Source organism: Pyrgilauda ruficollis, unplaced genomic scaffold, assembly GCF_017590135.1.
Source record: "Pyrgilauda ruficollis isolate IOZ18807 unplaced genomic scaffold, ASM1759013v1 scaffold24, whole genome shotgun sequence".
In the NCBI taxonomy this organism is placed as follows: Eukaryota; Metazoa; Chordata; class Aves; order Passeriformes; family Passeridae; genus Pyrgilauda; species Pyrgilauda ruficollis.
Genome location: NW_024523648.1, coordinates 18,603,309 through 18,627,854, shown reverse-complemented (window position 1 = coordinate 18,627,854; position 24,546 = coordinate 18,603,309). Strand labels below are relative to the sequence as shown.

At 34.4% G+C, this 24,546-nt stretch overlaps 1 protein-coding gene across 1 annotated transcript in view; it reads left to right on the top strand.

Moving 5' to 3' along the window:
• The window catches only part of FMN2 (formin 2), a 152,665-nt gene that overhangs the window by 14,740 nt on the left and 113,379 nt on the right, over positions 1-24,546 (top strand). The window contains exons 2-4 of the mRNA XM_041469982.1: positions 2,388-2,554; positions 14,739-14,886; positions 19,233-19,294. Coding sequence (XP_041325916.1) covers positions 2,388-2,554; positions 14,739-14,886; positions 19,233-19,294 — 377 coding nt within the window. The remainder of the gene's footprint in view (positions 1-2,387; positions 2,555-14,738; positions 14,887-19,232; positions 19,295-24,546) is intronic.

Below are 24,546 nucleotides of genomic sequence, written 5' to 3'. Positions count from 1 at the left end.
TAACAATGTAAAATTGTATTTCAAAATCTTGTAGTTGACTGAATTTAGCCTGAAATCAGTTTAAATCAAAATTTTGATACTTCTAGGTTAAAAAGTACTTGCTAATATAATTAAATAATTTTTACTCTCTTATTTATTCCAAGACTACTTCATGGTCAGGTGGGCAAAATTGTATAATTTCTCTTACCATAATCTGAATTAATTAAATTAAGTAATGACTTTTTTTATACATATACTTATTTTCTGTTGTTTAAATAGTAAAGTTTTTTAGAAAATAGTTAAAAATTACTATGAAAATTAAACTCCAATTTAATAGCAATTAAGATTATGAGCAATGTATTTGAACTTGAGCAAGACAGTTAAATGCTAGAAAAGTTAGCAAATGACTGGGTGAATTAAGGGGGGAAAAGCTACATGTCTTTTTTTGTAATTTACAGATATTTTTCCTGCTAATTAGGTCAAAGCAAAAGGAAGGGGCTATTCTGGTTCTGAATATGCAGGAGAAGACTCTCTAAACATGACAAGATTATTTAAATGTTGAAATGTCAAGGGGAAAAAAAATAAGAAAATCTATCAAGTCTGGCATTCAGTAGTCATGGATAACTATTCAATATATAATATAGCATGCAGAAATGTCTTTTTTTATGTAATTCTTTCTTTTTGGGTGTGAGCAAAGTGATCCTCTGTGGTCAGCAAGAAAGATGCCTTGAACTAATAAATTATTTTAAAGAATTAATAGCTGAATTCTGCTAGAGGGCTACGTTGAATAAGCAGTTTTGTTGGCATTGCATTTTAGCTGGTGTAGCCAAGGAACAGAGGCAAACTAACTGGCACACGTAACAAAATTTGTGTCTTGTACAAGTGTATCTCATAGCTTATATCCTGTTTTATTCCCTTGAATGTATTGTATTTTGCCTAATAAAGGGCTAGCAAACTTGGACTAATAATCAGATAATTATCAGATCTTTAGATGTGGAGAAGAAAATCTTAGAAGCTTCCAACATTTTACTACATTGTTTATTTTGGAGTGTATTGCCACATGAAATTAAAATATTACAGAGACTTCTAGCCAAATGTGACTTACAGTATCCTTTTAAAATTGCTTCCAGATGTTTAAAAGCAAAATCTTTTTAGTATGTTCAGAAAGCCTGGGAAATGTTACATTTTGAATAAAGTTAATGCTCAATCAGAAATCTTGCACGTAAAAAACAGTAGTATTATAATTATCAATATTATTGTTATTATGCTTAATTGCACTAAAGATGCTTCCTTAACAAAGTTTTGGGTTTTGTTTGTTTGTTTGTTTTTTTTTTAATACCTTTGGCCTTGAATGAGTGGGCGGAAAAAAACAGGCTATAGAAACTTATGTAGGTACAAGCTGTAATCCCAGCTAGTTTATACTCAAACATGAAATTAACTTTATTACTCCATTTCTCTTTTCTCTTTCAGTAGATCTATTTCATCTCTTTATCCATATAATGTGAATTGAACTTTGGCATTTTTTACATCTGACATTTTAGAGCTTAAGCAACTTAATATTCTTACAATGTGGATTTTACTTCAGCTTGCGTATGTTACTATTTTTTATAGTCTATTTCTGGCTAAACTCACAAAGCATTGTCATAGTTCAAACCACGAAGGTTTTATCCTTCTATATATTATATAACACATGCTTTCCTTACATTTTCTGATTGGATAACAAAAGAAATCACTTTGATAATGAAATCTGACCCTATAAGAGGAGTAAGTATCTTCTTGGTCTTTATAAGCTTCACTTCTCTGAATTGCTGCTTGTGACACTGCATTTTAGTTTGGAGCACTCCACCACTCTGTATACAATACAATTTTAATCAGAATAGTTATGGGGATTTTTTGTTACTATTCTTTTATTCAGAGTTTCTCCCAAGAAATGCAGCAAAGTTTCTCAAAGACTATAACAATCTTATGATTCAAAAAACAAAGGTTCATTCCAGGAGTTGACAGGCTAGACTCTGTATTAACTTTGTGTGACATCTTTGGAAGAAGTTGTTTCATCTCTTGCTAGTGTCTTGATTTTCCCTTCAGAAAAATTTTATAGGAAATTGATGCTACAACAATTCATGGTTTTTTGTTCCTACTTCACAGTACAGCAGGCACATAAAATATATTCATATATTTTCTTGAAAATTGTCTTGATCTTAATTAATCAGGTTCCAGAGCACTTACAATCATTATGTAGAGCTATTTTATATTGAAGACTTACTATCAGATACATTTCTTAAGAATTTTTTTTTATTTAATATGTTTTACTTCTAATAATTCAGGTTTTCAATACACATTGTGATACCTAAATACTCATGTCCTGTGTGTAGCTACAAATTCTTATTGCTCTCTCCTCACCTTGGCAGGACGAACTCTGCTGGAAAAGCTCTTCAGCCAGCAGGAAAATGCACCACAAGAAGAAGCAGAAAAATTGTGTTCTCGAATTATTGCAATGGGTCTTTTGCTTCCATTCACTGACTGCTTCAGAGAGCCATGTAACCAGAGTGCCAAGCAAAGCACACCCACGTTTGATGTAAGTACTGAAAAACTTGCCTTTTGTCTCTTTTGTGAAGCAGGACATGATTTTCTAATAGTTTATCCCTCCTGAAAGAATTTGATTTGTCATTTTAATGAAAATTGCCCTTAGGAGAGTGAGCAGCTATTTTTCTGTGCTCAGGTATGTACACTTTTGTATCCATTTAAACATGTTCTCCCATAACTTGATTTCATAACTTTTTAAGTCATATCATAAGCGCTAGTCTGTCCTTCTTTTATAGTTTTCATTGTTGCCTTCTTTGAATCAAATAACTTTGTATGATTACCAAGATTTCCATCAATAACTGCTTCACCAAAGAAATATATATCAAAGGAAAAACAGAAAACAGCACGTCACAAAATTTCACAGAACACAAACTAGATGTCTATGCTAGTTTTTATGGGTTTTTTGGGTTTTTTTCCCAGAAAATACTTTTGATACAAAATAGTGCAGGGGTCAGTGCAAATATGCTGGCATTCCAGCTGCAGTGTTATCTGTACCTGTGGGCTATCTGGCCGGGTGTTGCAAACCTCAGTGCAGACGTAACCTTACATACTTTTCCTTTCTCTTGGATAATTAATTCAACAATTGGGATCTTCTTGTTGTAACCCATGGCATTTTGTACTGTTTTATGTGGCTAAGGATAATTAGGGTTTTTCTCTCTACTAATTAGCTTCAAAATAGTGTACAAATATAAACTAATCTAGTTAATGTCTTGCTGATATAGTTAAGATCATCCCTACTCTACACATTAAGCTGAAGTTTGGTTACAAACACTCAAAAAATTGGCATAGATATGAGAAAACATTTTTACTTCCTAACTCTTTAAATCTTTCTGATCTTTCCTGAAGAATAGTTTAACACAACTGGTGAAAGGAAAACTGAGAGAATAATTTTTTTTCAATGAATTCTTATAAGAGCTTTCCTAAATAACCCAGTTTATCTACAAAGTTCTCTAACAATATAATATGTTTATATTTTGGCTGTGGTTTTTTTTTTTTTTTTTAAGATGCAACATTTGAAGGATTTTTTAAACTAGTTTTTGAAATTAAGTGAAAAATGCAGTCTAACTATCAAACTCAGACAACTTTAAATCACACAGCATTTGAAAGTGCTTATGGTTAAACATCCTCGTAAAGGTTACTGGAATAGACAACTTTCTTATTTTTCATGTTGTTTAGAAGAGTCAGGTAGTGTTTTCCACTCTTCTGTTGTTACCATATATTCAGCAATCTCCTTCAGATTATTGAATACCATATTTTTAAAAAGCTTCCTTTGCATTCTAAATAGATGATTTATCAGATTCAAAGTTTGCAAATAAACAGAAAATACTCTTTTTTTAAACTGATATACCATGCTTGTTCTGAGTAGCAGATATTTTAGTTATCTTTTGTTTAACATAGCTGAAAGGAGGGGCATAGTAGTAGCCTAGTGTCACATCAGCCATCTGCCAAGGTCAGGAATTTAAGATGTTGCTGGATTAACAGTGATCTTAATTTGACTCGCTCTATCAGTAAGCCACAAATGTCACAGTTTCTGTGACTATTTTTCTGTATAAATCCCCTAAATAGATCACACTCCTGGTAAAACAATACCAGAATTGGTGTACAGCCCTGTTATGTAACCAGTGAACTCATTGTACTTCAAATGAGCATACAGCTGTCTTGAACACCAGATCTCCATAACTGAATTCCATGTGGTTCGTAGCTGAGAGCTGCTGATGCTGGCTTTTGGAATATGCTTCTACTCCAGCCTTGGTGACCAAGGACAGTACAGGAACATCTATCAGTTTATTCATTATATGTTCTCATGAATAAAAATATCTAGAAATTGCAGTATAAATTGTAATGGCTGAAATCTTGAAAATTGTGCATCTCCTTGCTTCTTAGAGTAAATTTAAAGTATTTTACAGGAATAAATGCTAATTGTTATGTTAGGGAATAAAACATTTAAAAATTAGCTTGGAAAAAATTATGGTGATGCTGAATATTACTTTAAAAAGACATGTAAGATTGGTTAGTAGTGTCCTCTCTTACATCTCTCTCCATGTACATGTGTGTACTTTGGAGTTTTTTCCTATTCACATTTTTCTTGTTTGTTTGCTTGCATTTTTTAAATTAATTAGAGCAAAAATTTAATATTGACCTAACAGCTTATTTTAAAGATGTAGGAATCAGGACTTAATTAAGAGCTAGCCTTCATACCTAAATTTCACCCATCTAGATTTAAGATGTACATCTTTTTTGACCTTACTCCAAAATTAGGAGGAGAGCCCGATCCATATTTGAAGTTCGTGTCTAAGTTCATCAGACCCCTAGCTCAATTATGGATTGCCTCCAGCTTGGTTGATATCCTTTTCACTTAGCTGAAACTGCCATCAGCAATGCTCCTGTAGCCCTGTCCTGGTCCCTGCCTTGTCCCTGGTACCTTGTTGGCCTTCCTCCCTTCTTTATTGAAGCCATGGTGCTTGCTGTTCCTTAGTGTAACTTCTTTGGCGATCTTGATTTTCATTTTAGTCTGGTGCTTGTAAAGTCTCTTAGGTCACTCTTTCAGAATATATCTCTTTTTTTTTTTTTTTTTTTTTTTTTTTTCAGAATTCAACATGTTTTCCACTGAAACCCATCTTTGAATCCTTTTCTCCTTTTGTGACTTATCCCTTGTATTTCTGAACTTTAAAGTACTATTTTTTTTAATTGAATAAAATCCATGATTCCCTTCTTGTTTAAGTGTGGTCCTGCAGACTTGATGTTTTTAAGATGTTAGGTTAGAGTCTATGAAAACAATTCAATAAGTTTTGTTTACTCTATGATCTATTGCTCATGGCTTGAGATGGATATGATCAGATTATTTAAAAGTCCTATTCTCCCCCTCTGATGCCCTTTCCTGGATGGCCTCTAGTGAATTTAATTTAACATGGCTAATGCTGAAATCTCTTGAAATGTTTGCAATTGCACATTTTGATTATATTCTCATTTTCTTTATTATTCATGCCTGCTGGTCACCTCTACTTCTCCCTGTCTTAGAAATGTTTATCCAAATTTTTTGTCTGTTTTCTCAGTAATGCAAGAGGTCTGGTTTGCTTTTTTCTCCCAAGATATTCCAGGCTTCAGTGTAGGCCATTAAAAAATAGTACAAGCCCTCTTTTTGATTTCTCTTTGGATCCTATTTCTTTCTCTTCCCCTTTGTCTGGCTGCAATTAAGCAGTGCATTAAAAGTAAAGACAACTTTCACAGCTCTTAGTTTCTTAGGCTAGTTTTATAATGGCTCCTAAAATTCAGTTTAATTGAAATTCTTGGCACTTGTGTCCCTGGTGTTCACTATGGTTTGTGGATGTGATGCTTATGCCTTTTTTTCATATATGGCAAACATGAAGGATCAACAAACGCCAAATGAGTGCACAAATCTTCAGAGAACTGGCAGCTGTCACCACATTAATGCTGAGGATAGTGTCCACTTTCCAAAGGCTTTTATATTACTCAGGTCTTAATGATGATTGGACATGACATGTTCATGAAGTATCTCTGACCTTTTTGTCTAATTAGCCCAAAGATCAGAAATTTTAGAACTGTTTTAATAACTTATGAGAAAAGTTGCATGTTCAATCTTGGCCTGTTTTATCAATTATTTCTTTTGAAACAGCTGATGGCAGTTGCCCAGAATAAAAGATTAGTCTGAAAAATGCAAGTTGAACAAAGCTTTAAAAGTAACATAAATAGACAAAGTTTGGTGTTTTTAAGATTTGGCTGTTCAGAATCAGTGGAAGCTTTTGTTATAGCTCTTCCTACCTATTCTCACAATATAAAGAGTAAGTAAATGTTCAGTGGCAGGTTCTCTGTCTACACATACGTTATAGTCTAGACATACTGCTAGTTTCCCGTTTGCATGGGAGGCTGCTAATTATTGCTTCATTTATGTTATGACATCTTACTCATCAGGCTATCTTTAGTTTTAATGCTTCTGCTAGTATTTTATAAAATAAAAACAAAGTCGAGCATGTAAATGGGAAACTTAGATAGATTAGTAAAAGCCTACAGAAAGTGTGTTCTCTGAAAAAATTTCTTGCCTTTTGAATAGCTATTGCCTTTTAAATTTTTCCCTTTTTAGCAGTTGTGAGTTATTCAAGAGGGTTTTTAAAGATTCAAATTAGAACAAAGTATCTTCTGAGTGAATGATATGCAAGACATTAATGCCTTCTGAAAAAGTCTTCCATTCATAAACCATAGAATCATAGAATTGTTAAGATTGGCAAAGACATCTAAGATCATCAAGTGCAACCTTTAACCCAGCACCATCATGTCCACCATTAAACATATTACTAAGTGCCACATCCACATTCCTTTTGAAAGCTTCCAGGTATGGTAATTCCACCACTTCCCTGGGCAGCCTGCCTGTTCAATGCCTGACTACCCTTTCCAGGATGAAATCTTATCCAACCTAAACCTCCCCTGGTGCAGCTTGAGGCCTTTGCCCCTTGTCTTGTCACTTGTCACAGTGAGAGCTACCTACCTTCCTACATGTAGTGCAGCTGTAACTTCAAGCTTTTTAGCATGGTACCTCGTTATATTATCTTAGTAGAGTAAAATAATGCTGAAATTGACATGTCTAAAGAGTGCATCTTCTGCAAGAATGTAACAACAGGCAGGTTTTTCCTTCTTGTTGGAGGATCACATCTGCTTAGCTCCCCTCTAAATAATCACCAAAGGTATAAGATAACTATCTTCAGAGAGCCATCAGTAATATGTATAAATTATAAATATTTGCATTAGAATCTAAATTGTTCATACCAAGGAAGGAGCTGGCATTTTCCTATCAATATGAGGCAACTTTCTTTAACATCTCAGAGCTAAGAAATACTGACTGCTGTTTGAATTTTATCTAGTAGTTGCAATTAACACACACTGTGGATGTTGTGTCCCTAATTATGACTTCCCATTTCAGATTTTCCAGTTCATGTTGTAGAGTCTTAAACTATGGGCAGTTTTTTCTTTCATAACAAGTTCCTAATTTTCTCCTGACAAGCTTTTCAAGTAACTTTGTGTTGTTTCTGAGCATTAGGTTTAAAACACCTAAATTCTGAATGAAAAGTTATTTTGTGATAGGGGCTTTCTTTTATAATTTGGTAAGTGCTTTTGAGAAGAAAACGGAACATACCTTAACACTCATACTGAATTCCTTGTTTGAAGAACTTAATCTCTATTTCACACTTAAGGGTCTAGTAATGACTACTTTTCAAGTGGCACTAAAAAAATATAATCTTCTTTCATCTTTGTTTGTGATTTGATTTTGACTCAGCTATATCTCTACATATCTTTTCAGTGCTTCTATTTAATGGTTTTACTGTGTTGAGTACAGCTGTTAATGCCTTCTTGATTTATTAACAGTTTCAGCACATTATAGAATGAAAGGGCTAAATAAAGTCTTGTGGATGGCATCTTTTTTACTGTGGATGTGCTGTCTTTTTTACTGTGCTATGATGTGCTGTCATGTTTGACAGTTTGGGATAGTCACTTCCCCTTGTGCCATTTGCAGTTATGATGCCTGACTAGGCTGTCATCTGTTTCTGAAATAATGCTTCCCCAAGGAAGCAGCGAGACAGACAGCATGAATGGAAAATGCTGCAAAAAATGGCTGTTTTCCTATTATCTCCTGGCCACCTGTGGTGATGCAAACGCTTTCTAAGGAAATAAAGATGCTGCTTTCTTTCTGCTGAGTAGGAGCAGATGGTGGGACTTTGCAAGTCAGAAGGAAGAGAAATTAGTGGCATGAAGGCTTGACTTAATTTTAACTTATTTGCACTGCTGACATCAGTCTGAAAATTAGTAGGAAAACAGATTGTAAATACACTCCTTTCTCAGAAGACAGAGACACAAGATACCAGTGATCAGTTTCCAAATAACTTTCACAAGTACTGACATCAGCTAGGAGAACTTCAATTCTAAACTGCAGCACATAGCTGGCAACAATGCATGCAGCATTTTTTTCAAGCATACTTTCAATGCTTGGGCATATAATATGTAAGACTGAATGCAGTCCCATCTCAGAGCAGTATTTATCAAAGCAGTACATTGGGAGTACTCGATTTTATCATGGTACATTGGAGTCAATAGTGAATAAGACTTTAAAAGTGAACAAGTGAAAACTGTGTACTATAGCAGAGAAAACACGTGGTTAATTTGCTGTCTGAATCTTTGTTTGTAGTGTAGGTTACCATAGCAGTTGCTTTTGGCCAAATCAAAGCCCTCATGTCTCCTCTTCCATTGCCCAGTCACACTTAGTGACTCTTTGTCTTTTGTGGTGAGCAATTCTGAATGTTCTTGAGTGTAGTAAAATGCAAACAGTTGGTTGATCATTGGGCCGAAGTATTGTTCTTATGCTACTTCCTGGCTTCTGTTCTTAGAAAAAATAATTTATCTCACTATTGTTAGCTCAGGCCCTGAGGTCTTCTACTCCTTTTACTCTTTTCTTCTTTTCTTTCTTCATTCTGCTTCCTTGTGGTGATGCTACTATATGCACTTTCAACTTAGATGTTTTATGTGTAGGATGTTGCTAGGTTTTCAGGGGTTTTTTTGCAATTTTGATAACTTGCTTGTTATCAAAGAAGAACTGCCTCAAGAGCCATATACTGAATGTTAAGTTTACACCACCTGTTTAAATTTTTTAGTATCATTGGACATATGATGAAGGTGGTGGTCAGCCTGTCACCTCAAGAGATATTTATATTTTATGACTATTTTATGGTTAGTTCTTTTTCTTCAGAATGTCAGTCATAAAAAGATGTCTTTTCTTACTTGGAATTGCAAATAAATTGAGGATTGAATTTGCATATATATTGCATTTCTCTTTCAAAGAGAGTTATTACAATAGTAAAAATTACATTATGTCAAATCACATAGTGAAATTCTCTAAGGAAGCAGGTTGATTTGCGTAGTTCAAATTTTTCAGAGTCCAAACTTATGGAAGAACTGTGTCAGTGTAAATGAAAACAATTCCTGATGAGGAAGCTTCTTGTCTCAGCTTATATTTTCTGATGAGTCAATGAGAACACAAACCCTCAGGTCATGTCAGTAGTAGCTGATAGCCTGTGGTCTTGGGATGTGGCCTTCCAAGTGGATATTCTAGTTTGATGTGTAGAGAAGCTAGGTCTTGACCTGTTTTCTTGAAGGTTAGCCACTCTTCCTCCTTCCAGAAAGTTTACTGTAAGCTCACCAGTTGAACCTATTCAGCTCTGATAAATGTAGAAGTTGCTGGAGAACAGGAAGACCAAGACAACTCTGTAACAGAATGAGAATAGATGTGGAAATACGAAATTTAGTTTCCTGATTTCCTTTCCCAGTGAGAACTCTAGCTGCAGAGCTATTGGCTCTTTTTTGCCTCTCCTGGGATATAGTGTTGAATCCTGAGTGAAGTTTAATGGGATTGATCATGTTTTTTCTCTTTGGTTGAGGAGGCTGAATTCATTTAAAGGGAAATAAATGTTTCATGATTTTTGACAATTGAAGTGTTTTTAAATTCATTGTTGAGACACATTGGTTCCCTGAAAAGAAAAAAAAACCCTTTGACTCAAGTAAAATGCTTATGAAACAAATTTAGTTCATGAGTATAATGTGCTGCTTCAGCTATACATTACAGTATTATGAAGGACTTGCTGGTTTTCAACCTTGGAAAGCATCTGTGCTCACAAGTGCAGCCAAAGGCAGCACAAGTCAAGGGCCATGTTTAATCACTGCTCTGGTTCTGTCAGTGGCAAGACAGAGCTTTGTTACTGAACCTGTCCTCAAAAAGTAAGCCACTTTCCCCATTCTTAAAAGTATTGATTTCTTTATTTTAAAAGCTGCTTAAAATAAAGCAGTCTCCTGCTGATAAGAGCATTCTGAGGTAGTCTGGCTCTAGTTTCTCAAACTAAAACCTTGCTTCTACAATTAACTCTTTGTATGCAGTGGAGAACATGCAGCTGAGTTTCTTTCATTTTAGAGGCTGTATGCTTACTATACTAGAATGTTTAAATCTCCTGAATGGAAAAAAATTAATTCCTTCCACACAATTGAAACAGAATAAATGCCAAGAAATTATATACAAATTTGGACAAGCTCTTTGGAGCTCTTAGCCTAGAAAACACCTCTGAGATGTGGAGTCTGATCCCTTCTTATTCCAAATAGCATAAAATGGAATTCCTCTATGAGTTTATCTCATTACATCTTAAGTGCAGTTATACTTTTTCATGATACTAATTCATGATTTTGCAGCCATTTGGGGTAAAGGTGCATACACCTATTGCTATTTCAACTCCATCTCCTCTCTTTTAAGCTTTTCTCACGTTTTTATTCTTTGAACTGGAAGCAGATAAACAGCTGATTAAAAACTGAAATGACATTGAGCAGATGGTTGTACTACCTGTATATATCCAGGAGCAATATAGCATGCATTCAAGGTTGCACATTATATTCTGGCCGTGAGGGATATACTAATCTGTAATTCAGTCTGTGGCTCAGGGAGCAAAACTGGTTTCTCTGTGTGAAAAACCTGTGACCCCTCTTCTGAAAGGTCCAGGGCCGCCAGAATGACTTGTGATGTTTGCTGCAGGTCTAACTCATGGCCCTACTTTTGGGTTCATCAGCCACATGGCATTTGCTAGGGGCCTTTCTTTGAGTAGCTTCCCACACTCATTTCCATTTTTAAAGATGAGCCGGAAAGAATCTCCAGCTCGAGCAGTGAAGTGAATATTTGATTTTTAATTTATTGCATAGCTGAAGTGTAACGCTGTGGTACCAGAGAATGAAAAGTTCTAACAAAAAGCCGTTCTCTGTGCATGCTGAGAGCTGTCTGGGAAGAGAGTGAGTTAAACTACAGACCTGACTCTGTGATTCTTAATGCTAGCATCTATAAGTGGTAAAATGTATATTGATTAGGTACCATCAGATCCTGCAGGCAGTTTGCCTTGCCCATGTGCAGATGCTCTGCACTTTTAAGAACCAGAGGAAAGTGCTGTGTAAGGATGTGTGGAAACAAGAACTCTTCTTGACATCATGTTTAGTGCACTGGACTCAGACAGCTTGAAGCTTCCAGATATGAGTCTGAATAAATAAGACTGGGATCATTCCTTACTAGGACATATATGTGATTTTTTTTTCCTCAAAAGAGATGCTTTAAAGACTAAATAGTGAAGTCTGAGCAGGATGAAGGGGAAATTCCAGATGTATCCAAAACTTGATCACGGTAAGTGTATTCACTGACTGTATGTACAATGATATTTACTAAAAATTGCCTCTGAAATGAAAAGATTAAAGGAGAAAAATTTGAATGCAGAAATCTATGTTCATGGATGATTGCTTTGTAATTATTAGTACTAAAAACAAATCTGATTTTTTTTATTTGGGTTATTTTGTTTCTTTTGCTTGAACAGTACTTCACCACCACAGAATAGTATATTTCTTTCTTCAAACAGTTCTAAAAATCATGCACATTTATGGCATTATGAGATTTGAAAGAGAAATGAGGTGGGTTACTATATTAACTGACAAGTAGCTAAAGACAAAATATAAAGAGGATTAGGTTTGGACCATAGCTTCAGTACATAGGAATTAGGATATTCAAATGATTTGTATCTTTTGAAGGGCATGAAAGTAGAGACGAGGTTACTATTTTCCCTTTTAAATTGCAATTCATGGACTATCAACTTGCGATCCAGAACTTCAGACTACCTTTCTGTCATAAGGGCATGAGGGTTTTTCATATTTTAAATAGCATTTATAAGCTTTCAAGTAAGCTGAAAGTAGTTGTTGTTAAATACCTCATTTATACGGATATACTTTCATTATAGTGCAAGTCCCTTGGAGGCATTTTTGAAAATCTACATTTACATCTGTAAATTTACATTACATGAGGCATCTATTCTATTGTCCTTCTCTGTATGGAATAGAAAACAAAGAAATTCCCCCCAAATGTAATGCAAAAAAAAATACTGTCTTTTATACTCACAAACAAAGCTCCCATGATGGGTGAAGAGTTTTTTATCAAGTTTTGTGATGTTTTAATTCATTACTACTCATATTTTATATGCTGTAAATTATATCAGCAAGAATATAGGTACTTCATATTTTCTTACCTTCATAATGTATACCATCTGTACAATAATTCTGAGTTTTTTTTTTTTTTAAATACATCTTGATTCATGTGGACTAATCTTATTTCAAGGATCTGTTGCTAAATTATTCTATTACATCTTTCAAGAACTGGCATGGTGAAATGTCATGTCCAGGAACAGTTTAACTCTTTGTCTTCCTCATTTATGCTATGTCAACCTTACCTACAGCCAGTTGTCTTTTGTTTTACTGTCCTATAACCCTACATGTAATCCTGTGAAATCCTCATCTGTGCTTAGCCAGTTAACCCTGTGTGCATGTTCTTTCCTGTGCTCCCTGGACTGTAAAAGATGGTAGAGTGGTCAAGAAAAAAATTGTCCTGGTTTGTCTCACTGACTTTTTCAAGTCTTATTTTCCTCTGTGTTTTTGAGATTTAAATGGTGCAGAAACATGACAGATAGCAAAATCCAGGACTTTTTCTTCACACAACATGTACAGGTAGGACTCCCTCTCCTTCTTACTCAAACAGTATTGGAAATTGGGAAGAAACTCAGAAACACCTATCCTCTGGAAATAGACAAAGGGAAAGAATTAAGTAACTCAAAGGACGGAATTAATCAAGCCTTTTCAAATAGAGTAGCATGGTAATGCTACTCTAATGGAGAAGGTTTTTGAGAATCATAGAGTTTAGGGCCATGTAAAGAACCTGATGTTATTTTTTTTATTAAGCTTTTTATCCTTTTATTTTTACCTTTATCTAAAGTCAATGTATGTGTCTGGATTTTTGCCATGTTTTTTGTACTGGGAAGTTCTAATGAGCTCCCTTTGCCCCTGACTAAGGCACTCTCTGTAAAACAAAGGTTTTTACTTTGTTACCAGTCTGTTCCAAGTAAGTTGCTCCCAATAGAACATTTTTACTCTTACAACAATTTATTTTTAGGCAAGTAGAAACTTAGTCGCACAGAACAGTGATTATCTCAATAACAAGCAGCATTTTCTTCTTACTCCTGCATTTCTATTCAAAGTTCATTATCTGTCAAATTTTAAAAAAATTAGTTTTAATCTAAAAATGAAATATGTGCCAGCTTTTACTCAGGCAATAGAATGAATGAAGTCTAATGAACATCATCTTTGTAAGAAGGTATTACTGTGATATGACTGTATTTTCATCCTGTAACTTGATTTTTTCTAGTTTTGTGCCACAATATTTGCATCTATCCAGATCATTTCCTAGGTTACTTGTGCAATTGCTGTGAATGATCTCTATAGAATTTACAGTATTATAAATGTTTAATCACAAGGTGTGCATGTTGATGTGGACTAGGATCACAAGAATAACTACTTGAATTGTGGTCATCTAAAATCTTGCTGTTAGCCTAAAGCTTGCTGTTAGCTTTTCATCAGAAACTCTCTATATTCTACTTTTAATCAGACTCAAACTCAAAGCTGTTGAGCAATAAAGATCTAATCTGGTTTGAGCTCAGAGGACTGAGAATACCTTTAGCTGTTGTTTTGGTTTTTTTTTTTTCTCTTTACTCCAAAAGAAAATCCACCTTTTTACCTGCTTTTCTAAAAATAGTAAAAGGGAAATTATAAAAATAGGGCTGCAGTTTAATATCAGTTTAATTCCTGCTGAAATAATTCTGTTTATTTTCCTTGCTTGTCTGTTTGGTGTAAAACAATTATGTATGGTGTGAAGAGAAATATTTCCCTCCGAGCCATAAAGTGGCTGTATGTGATGAAGTGCAGTCATGATGGAGAGAATGTGTTAGCACTGTAAGAAAAAAAGTGACAAAGTTCCTTACTCAAAAAAGTGCTGAACTGTATCTTAACATGTAGTTGGGTTGTAGAAAACTAAAAGCTTAAATTTCTGTTGTTAATGTTGTTTCTGTTGTTAATGTTGTTTCTGTTGTTAATGAACATAACTCTTTCAATGTAGATTTATTTTAAGTCTTTATCAGACTGAAGAGCATAAACCCAAGTCTGTCTTGATATAATGGATGTTGAGTTATTTGTACTGGAAGCAAAACTTATATATTTTGACCTTGTCTTTCTATATGAACTTTTCCACTGTTTTGTTTGTTGTTTCTTTTTAATCACAGCAAGACCAACTTTATACTTGGGCTGCAGTTAGCCAACCCACACATTCAACAGATTACATTGAAGGAAGCTTTCCCAGGAGAATTCCATCTGCGTGGCCTCCACCCAAACCTCCAGATGAAGAACAAAGGCTCAAAATTTCAGAAGAAGGTACAGTTCTTGGATACAGAAAAGATAAATGTATAGGATATAGGAAGCTGCTGTGCTTTAGAATCTGAAATATGAACTTAGTATCTTAGCTACTAACAAACACCTGGTTTTGAGAATCTTGGATTAGCATCAGAAATAATGTCAGCCAGTATGAATCTAATAGAAAATATTCACCAAAAATGCATTCTTTTTGTTAACAACCAAGATATGTACCTGGCATCTGTTAAATAATGGATTTTGCCAGGTGCTGTGATCTTTATTCTTTTCCAGTATGCATACCTTTAGAGCTATGAGATATGAGTTCGTTTTTCTTCTTAAAAATATGAAAACTTCAGAAGCTGACTGGCATTATCCTGTAAGTTATTAGAGTGATTTAAGGTATTCCTTTGTAAATTCAGCAGTCCTGTGATGACAGAGGAGTAGGAAAAATGTATCTGAAAAAATAAAAAGAGGACTTGTTTACAAATTCAGTTTACCTTAAAATTTGTGAGGTTATGCTACCAGATGAAGTTCTGCAGTCTTCTCCATGCTCTTTAAGAGCTTTGTTGACACTGACAATTAAAACCAAGCAAGAAAAAGAACTCCCTTGTAGCTGACAAAGAAATTTAGAAGAGGATTTCAAGCCTGTTTTCTGTTAGTAGTGTTGACCCATAAATACTACAGGTTCTTGGAGGCTTTGTTTTCCATTTAGTATTCAGCAGCTCTCAAAACTATAGACTGCATTCATCCCCATGCCCTCCATGGACAGCCCCTGGGTATTCTCAAATCTTTCATTCTTTTCCACTCCTCCTTTTCATTGCTCTGAGTTGAAGAGTTAAGTCATTATTTCAGCAGATCTCTTTGTATTATTTGTAGGCTTTGGGTGGAGCTAATTTCAGATTTGCTTCTCTTTGGGACTTTTCTGCCACTTCCTCTGGGATATGACCAAAGTATTTCTTGCATGGACACCTCTTACCATGGCAACATTTTACTTTTACTAGTATCACTTATTTCAGTGTTCACAAGCAAAACAAGTGGTGCCAACAAAAATGCAATATTGCTGTGTTATTCTGTTTAATACTATGCCTTTTACCAAAGGAATTCTATTGGAGATCAAGGAAACGTTTCTGCATCCATCTCACTGATGCAATTCAGAGTGCGGAACTCTGCAGTGCTGGATGTTTGAGCTAGTCCAGGTTTTAACCAATGATCTCCTGTTTTATGCTGTATTCAATGAAAGTGCTGCCATATGTGGTGGTAGAATTCACTGCCATCTACTCAGAGACTTGTGTATCTCAGCTGGGAGACATACCTAATATATGTGATCACACTATTTATGAACATACTGTGCATACTTGAAAAACAAAAGGGTGAATTTCAAATTAAATTATTTTGAGGTTAGTGTAAGTCAACAAGAGTTTAGTTTCTCTAAAATCTAGAAGAATGTTGATAATGTAAAATATTTTGAAATTTAAAGCTACACTTAGAAGTGTATTTCTATCAAAAAGATAATACTAATGATTTTTAAATGTATTAATTTTGTATGTGATTTGTTTCCATCCTGTTTTTCTGTTTATTATGCCTACTACACAGATGTAATGTGTACAGCACTTGTCTATTCCTTTTCTCATCCACTGCCCTCTCAAAAAACCCCACAAAAATATTAAGAAATAGAGTTAGAAATAAAGCAAAAAATTGTGTATTGGGAGTTTTTCTAAGTTTAATAGAAGTAGTTCTTAAGATGTATTTAATGAAATGTTGGTGTGATTTTCAATGTAGGATATGGAGGAAAAGAAAAAGTTATAATTCTTTTGAGTACAACTCAGATAGATGAATAATTTAACTTTCTTTAATTGTTCACATGCTTGCCTTTTGGAAGAAGCTGGAGGTGAGTGATGTGAAACCTGAGGATAAACACCTTCCTCAAAATTTATAACTAAATTATTTTGTGTATTTACACCTTTGCAGTCTGTAGAAGGCAAATATTTTTTAAAAATATTTAAATTATTATCTGCAAGGTATGTGTATTTTGTTTTGTATATAATTATTGCTGTCTGGATTAAAGATCTACATTAACACTAGAAACAATAGTTCATTAAAAAAGCATGCATTTTAGACAAAAGCATTGATAGAGGATGCAGCATGATGTTTTTTATAGAATCTTTTTTTTATTGCATACAATAAAATATTGTATACAATATTAGAAAAGAAGACCTCCTATCATTTCTAATATTGTATACTATATTGGAAAAGATAGTAGACCTTCAAGCTTTAAGTAAGGCAAGAGACAAAAATCTTCAAGGTAGTTAATAATCTGTTTAGTATAGTTTTATAGTATTTAATAGTGTTCCTGTATGCTCTGTAACATGTGAAGCATTGCTGGATGTGTGAAAAGGGCTGTTAGAGTGGTTGGGAGTTTCTGGGGCTTTTGGGGCAGTGGGTTTCGTCAGGTTAATTATTGTTGTTTGGTGATTTTTTAGCTTGGTTATTTATTTAAAAACAGACATTTGGAAATACCTAATATGAATTAGGTTCAAGTCAGCAAATACTTATGCTAAAAGCATTTTTCAGTTCTGGATTTAGTTAAGGTTTTGGACAAAATGAGCCAACATCACCCGTAAGATCAATGCGTATGGGACTAATTTTCTATTTGAACACCCAAATCTCTTCCTGTCTCTTACAGCATTTCACTCCACCATTATCACATCTCAGCACATTGCCTGAATCTAAACTCAGCAGTGTACTTGAAATTAAATTATTTTAATTCTTGGCTGATGACACTATTCTACTTAACATAGAGGAAAAGGCAAGTAAGCAGGCACTAGAGCCCAGTCACCCCCTCTCCCATGGGGCTGTTTAACCACTTGAGAAGGCATTCAAAGATTATGCAACTTCTGCAAAACGAAACAGTCTCAGATCACTAAATATCAGTCTGGGTTTACCTGAAATCTAAGTTAGTCTTTTAAAAAAAAGTATATAAAAAAAACAGGAAAAAATCCAAACCAAAGAAAAAAATGTTTGATTTGCTTTAAAGTAAAGGTTTAATTTCCCATACAGCACTCTTTTCCAGAACCTTTTTTTCCTAACTGTGGTGGTAGTGTTTGGGGTTTTGGTTTGTTTTTTTTATTTTTTTCATTTTGCTTAACAAAAAGGGTTGATTTGCTAAAAGTAGATTTTATTTCCAAATTTTCTCTGATTAGCCTTAAAGTTAACTGCTCATATCACCATGACTTCAGCTTATATTTAGAATCCTTTTTAGAAGGATAACATTTATGAGGTAAAAATAAGCTAGATAATTCTGTCAAATTGTTTAATGTTGACCACTGCACAGGAGCAGTCTGTTCCTATTTTCTTAAGCACTTTTATGTAAGGGAGGTAGTTGTGCTAATTTGCATAGCAGAAAACATTCAGCATTGTGGGTACATGTCTGATGCTAGGAAATCTGCACAGAAAAAATCTGTTGCAAGCAAAGATCAAAGAGATGCTAACATTTCTCTCAAACACAGACAAATCTAAAATCTAAATGATTAGTTATTTCTTGCTAGGTGCAGCTTATCCACATCCAGGTAAAAAAGTTGTGGATTGTTAATTTTCCAGCCTTGTGACAAAACTCACACTTGCAACGAAGCTTCTTCCTTGTATGTCTCACTTTCCAACAGTTGGAATTGTCAGAAAGCTGTGAGGAGGCCAAAGGTCCAAAAATTACGAATCCAAAAGCTCTGGTTCACAGCTGTTTCACTCTTTCTGCAAATAGTCAAGAGATTTCCCTGTTGAATAGTGGTACCCTCAAACATATAGGAAAGATGCCACACATATAATATCTGGGCAGGTGTAGAGAAAAATAATTCTGTTCTTGTTATGTGTAAATAACTGAGCTATGATCAGTAAAGAGGCATCATTAGCTGTAGTTCCTAAACTGATTATAGATATTTGCACTGTGTAGTTTTTTATAGAGTTGTTAGCTTGTTTGTTTTCCTTTTTCTGATTATTTCCTATCAGGTAAGGAAACTGAGACACAGTGTGGTTCTTTAAGGTCAGAAAAGTAATCTGGTTTTAAAATAAGAAATAGGATCTAGCTGTGGAGTGCCTTACATTTTGCTGTATTTTTAAGATCTGTATTAGTACCTATGTTATTGTGGAGTTTTCAAATTTCTGTGGTAGTGAAGAAAGGAAAACATAGTTGGCAGGAGTCATCCATTTTAAGGACAGGTAATTTTGGGGATAATTTGGAAAGTGGGACAGTTAACATTCTTTCCTTTTTAACTTTACACTCCTTTCATTAATTTCTTAATGTGTATTTCAAAAGATCAGTCGATTTTTTTTTTATTTATAGAATTTTAAAATCTGTATCTTCTTTTCAAATTCAGAGTTGAAATCTACAGTCCTAGAAACAGAGAAGCAATGCATAGGTGGTGTTCAGCAGGCACAGGTAAGAGTCTAACAGAAATGTTTTATCATTTTTTTAGAGAGGGAAAAAAAAGCAGTACTTGTTTTCAGATATTTTTGAAATAGTTTTGTGTACTAAATGTTCTGTATGAAAAAATTCCCAAGTGAGGGTGTTTTATACGCTCCATATTGTATCTAGGTATAAAGATTGAAGGTTCCTGCCTAAGATGATTCTTACTAAATGTTTTTGTCCACTCAAAAGTAAGTTAACCCTCTGATGGCATTAGTAAGGAATAGTTATAAAAGATCATATTATAGTAGCTAATCTACAAAAGTGCGTGTAAATGATAGTGTCAGGGATTTTTTTCTGACTCTCTCCTCAATCTTACAGCACTGGTAGTGTGTGAACAGGTTCAGAGGGCATGCTGGACTTAAAAAGGAGATAATGTAATAGTGGGACAGTGGAGAAAGTCTGGGTTGGACTTATGCCACAGAAACACAGTGCGTCTTATTTTTTTAGCATGTCATATATGCTCTTCTATTCATCATTAAAGGTGGTGCAGTTTAATGGGGCTGAGGAATTTCAAATTCTGCTTCCTCAACAGGAAACAGACTTATCTTACTTGTGGATAATACTATTCACTTGTTCTGGAAGTCATTAGAAGGAAGGCTAGGTTCTGAAATCTTGGTTCGAAAAAAGCAGTGACCAAAAGCTCATGGAATCTCTTTTCTTCCTCCTCTGTTTCACAGCTTGTTTCCCTTGTTTCCCCCTTTGGGTTTGTTTTGGGGCTTTTTTATGGGGTGTTTTTTGTTTCTTTTGGTTTGCTGCGTGTTTTTTTGTGGAGTTTAAGGGGGTTTTTTTGGGTTTTGGTATTTGTGGAGTATTTTGTGTTGGTAACAAGACAATTCAAGCATCACTGTATCAAGCAGCATTTGTGAAAATGGCCAGTAATATCCTTTTCAGGGAAAAATAAGGAATGTGAAGTTAAATACATACTACTGATCATTATACTTGCAAATTTCATTTGGGCTTGATTACATGTTTTGTGAGCCATGGGTGGGGAGAGTATGTGTAGTAGCTTTATGGCTTGCATTGCCAAACAATTTTAAAGAGTTCTTCTAGCTGGTTATCTAAATTCTTCTAACTTCATAATATGGAACATTTTAAAACTGCAGCTTATCAATTAAAGTAATTTTACAAAATAATTATTCATTCTGGTATTTTAAGTTTAACCTAACATTTTTCTCATGCTGTTTCTATATTCCAGTCACCCAGGTTTCACTAACAATGGTTTCTATTATTAATGGTGGAAAAGCACTTTTTCCCGATACTTACAGAAAGCAATTGCATGTAAGGAGCATATTTAAGCAGTTTTTAGTATTATAATTCATTGCAAGAAATGACCTATATAAATGGTTTTCTTATTGGAAATGTAATTAATTGAAATAGGTTTATGAATACGCAGTTATTTTACATATTAAAAACAAGTATCGTGAGCATTCATGTGAGACTGAAGTTTATCCAGGAGCTCTGGAGCACTGCATGATTGCTTGAATGGCATTTATTTGTGGTTGGGAGCTTTTCTTTATTTTTAAAACTAGCCTAGTATGTTGTCCAATCCCTGAATTCCATTTGCTGATGTTTAGGAGATCCCCATCCCTCTTACTCCGTGGTGATCCCTTATGGCAGTAACGTGAACTTCTTCCATTCCGTACTACTATTCATCAATAACCTGCAGGACTAACAGGATCACCTCACTTGCAGAAAGTCATCTCAAGCTTTTGCTGTATTATGTCATCATCATTCTGGTTTATTTTAAAAATCAGGGTGGAGGTTTTTTCTTTTGAGGAACTGTATGTGGATAAAGTGGCATATGTTTAAATTATTTCTGTAGTGTCCCAAGCAGTCAAGCATATTGTACCTATCTATCAGGGTTTAACTACATCAATCTATAAAAACATCTAGAATGTAGCACGGCCATCATGTTTGTAGGTAAATCCTACAATCTGCAGTCAGACCATTCTTGGTGTTATCTGTTCATTTTTTAAGTGATGAACGTGTTTCTATTAGAGAACTACCCTCTTGTGTGGTCTGCAGTTTAAATTTTTGAAAAAAAAAAAAAAAAAAAAAAAAAAAAGCATGGCCTGAAGTTAGCCTAATAGGTGATTTTTCTTTTTCTTTTCATATATAAATGAAAGAGAGCTCTAGTTTAAAATTTCAATTGATTAGCTAAGTGCTTACAGACATCTTCCCTCTCCTTTCTCTGGGAAAAGACATTTCCCATATACTGCTAATATAATTGAAGATTAGTGGCCAGAACACAGTTGTAACATGATGTGGTGATAAATTTCTCAGTTATGACAAACAATTAACAAAAAGAAACAGAATAATTTTTAATTAAATGCACAAGTAATACAGCCTGGATTGTATACTTTTTTGTCACTTGAAGGGGCTTCTTCATATATATCCTCTCCATTTCCTTATTTTTACAATATTATATATAATCTGCGTGTTTTACAGTAAAATTTTTGAACTTTTTTTGAGTGTTTTTTTTTTAGTCCAAAGTATCTAATTTTTCTAAATTACAGCTACAAAAAACCAGGATGTGGGGTGTGCTTGTTTTTAATACAGGAATTGTTAAGCGGTGGAAAAGTAAGAAAAGTTGGCAGTCATTTCAAGTCCTGGTTTTGAAATGCCAAATAGCAACGATGTCTGCTTAGTCTTCCCAGTATGAACAGAGAACGTTTTGTTAGCCTTAACTCCTTTAGTGAAAGAAGAAGAGAAAAACTGAGTGCCCTAATTTAGAAACTCCAGCTTCAAGCGTGATCTTTAAATTTGACAGCTATACTTTGTGCAAGAGCCAATTTCTGTTCTGTTTGTAACCCTGATATTTTGTACTGTCCTTGCACTTTTTCTTGTATTTTAACTTACTTTTCAGAATAGCTTGATTTTGTTTACATAGTAGGTAAAAATAGATTCTTAGCCAAAAGATCCTTTAATTGTAAGATCAGTACATGTAAACTAGGCTTTGGTTAGTAGAGGGACATTACAGAGCCAGAAACCTAAAGTTGTTTGAAAGGCACTTAAAAGCATTGTTTTATACCCCATATTATAAAATTATTTTAAATTTCTATGTTTGATCATTTGTGATGAGAATCTGTTCTGTGGACCACACAATTTTAAAAACAAAGGCCTTATTATATTTATTTGTCAGCATCCAGATATAATGAATATTTCATGCCACCTTGTGCTTGGTCCCTGCAATCCCACCTCAGGAGAGGAGATTTTGCCAGATGTTGCAGTCCATAGCAGTTTGGTTATAAGATAGTTTACACTAACTATTTAAACCATATTTACATCAGAAAAGCTTGTCATCAAAAAATTCTTATGTTCATAATGTTTCTGTCTTAGCTTGGTTTGGTTCACCACATTTTACCCAAGAAATAAATCCTCAACCAAAATGATATGCCCTTTTGGAATTCCAAGTACTTCCACTGGTACGAAAAGCCAGACAAAATGTTGGCAGTTCTGAGGTGCTAAAGATGGATTTCTACTGCATAAAGATGGATAATCTACTGGCATACTTTCCAGCAATGTCATAGGGAAACAATGCTAATCTTAAAAAAATTAAAAAAAAAATTGCAAGTCAGGTTTTGCCATCTTGAAGATACTTTCTGCTTTATAAAAACAGACTCATGGAATGTATCTTTAGAATATTCCTAACAACCTCAATTTATGGTAACTCCTCTCTCAGTCGGGACCTTTCTTCTTGTGGTAGTTTTTGACTATGACTTATTGTAATTCCTTAGGGAAATGGCTTAGTGAGATTGGAAATGTTCCAATTTTGACACTTAGTAATACAAGAAAAAAGGTTCTGAAATCCTTTAAGATAAATACATAGTCAGTCTGTTTAAGGAGTATAAAACATTGGTGGGACTGGAATTTACTTTTCATTATTATAAAATGTCACCATTAGAATTTGTCTCAGAAACATACATGCTGTCCAAAACTCTCTCTTAAGAGAAATTTCAGAGATTATTCTTTATAAGTGAAGGTAAGATAAAGAAGGTAGATGAAAGATCAGTCTGAAACAGTGAAGTACAAAAATTTTTTTTTAAAAAGGAGAGATTTTATAAACCTGATTTAGACTGTTATGACACTGGTAGTCTGGTATAAAGCCTGTTCTGTTTTGGTATTAAATGGTTTTCATCAGCACATAGACCAACTATAGACAAGACTAGTGACACACTGGCTTCAACAGGAACCTAAGGAAAATTGGGAACTCTTCCTCTTGGCTGGCTCACAAACAGCTCTGTGGCTGTGGCATTTTTAACACTTCCTGATTCTGGATGTTCTTTCTTGAGATATTTATTAAGAAAAAAGCTTGTGAAGAAGTGTCATTCCCCTTCCATCCTTTTGCTTTTTGACAGGTTACTTTTTGTAAGGGGGAAGAGAAGGCTTGAGGAAGCAATGAACAGTTACTCTAAAACAATTCTTTTCCTACAAAGATATGACTGCCAGAGTCCTAGATTTCAGCAGGGAAAAATAAGTTACATACTTGGGTAAAAAAAAAAAAATCCAACCAAAAAGTCTTATGATGTATTCAAAAGGATCTACTATATACAGTTGTCTCATTGAGGAAATAAAGGATTATGACAGAAGTGAATATTTTTGGATGTTTCCATATGAACCAACTGACAGCGAATAGAATTGTATATCTTCTTTTAAGAACTGTACCAATGTCAACCTTCTGCAAAATCATGCCACCATACCCAAACTTCAGAAAACAAAAAGTTAAAAAAATTCAGAGGTATTTCTCTGTGGTTTTTTTATCTTGCAAAATGTAAAGCCAGATTTGTAATATGTGATGTGGAGGAACTTATATTCTAATTGTAGGTCCAATGTTAGAATTGGAGTAGCTTAGCTTTAAGCAGTTGAATTTCGGGAATCATATGTAGATAGATGGTGTTTTCTTGTTAGCATTCAGAGTAAATGAGGTTTTACCAGAAACACACAGAAAGGAAACAAAGTTTGTAGGAAAAGAGGTGATACAAAGCTGGCAGGAGCCTTTACTGCCAGGGTCATAGGAACTGCTGAAATGCAGAGTGTTTTGCTTAGGCAGTGAAGGGGAATTTAACTTTGTGGAACTCCAGGGGAAGTTAAGTGCAAATCAAGTATTTTATGTTCATGAAACATAATTTTTATGCAGAAGTTTCAAGTTTTATTGATGGAGCTCTTAGATTCTTAATATTGGAAGTTACTTTTCAGTTCAAATGTGCTGCCATTTTCAGGTT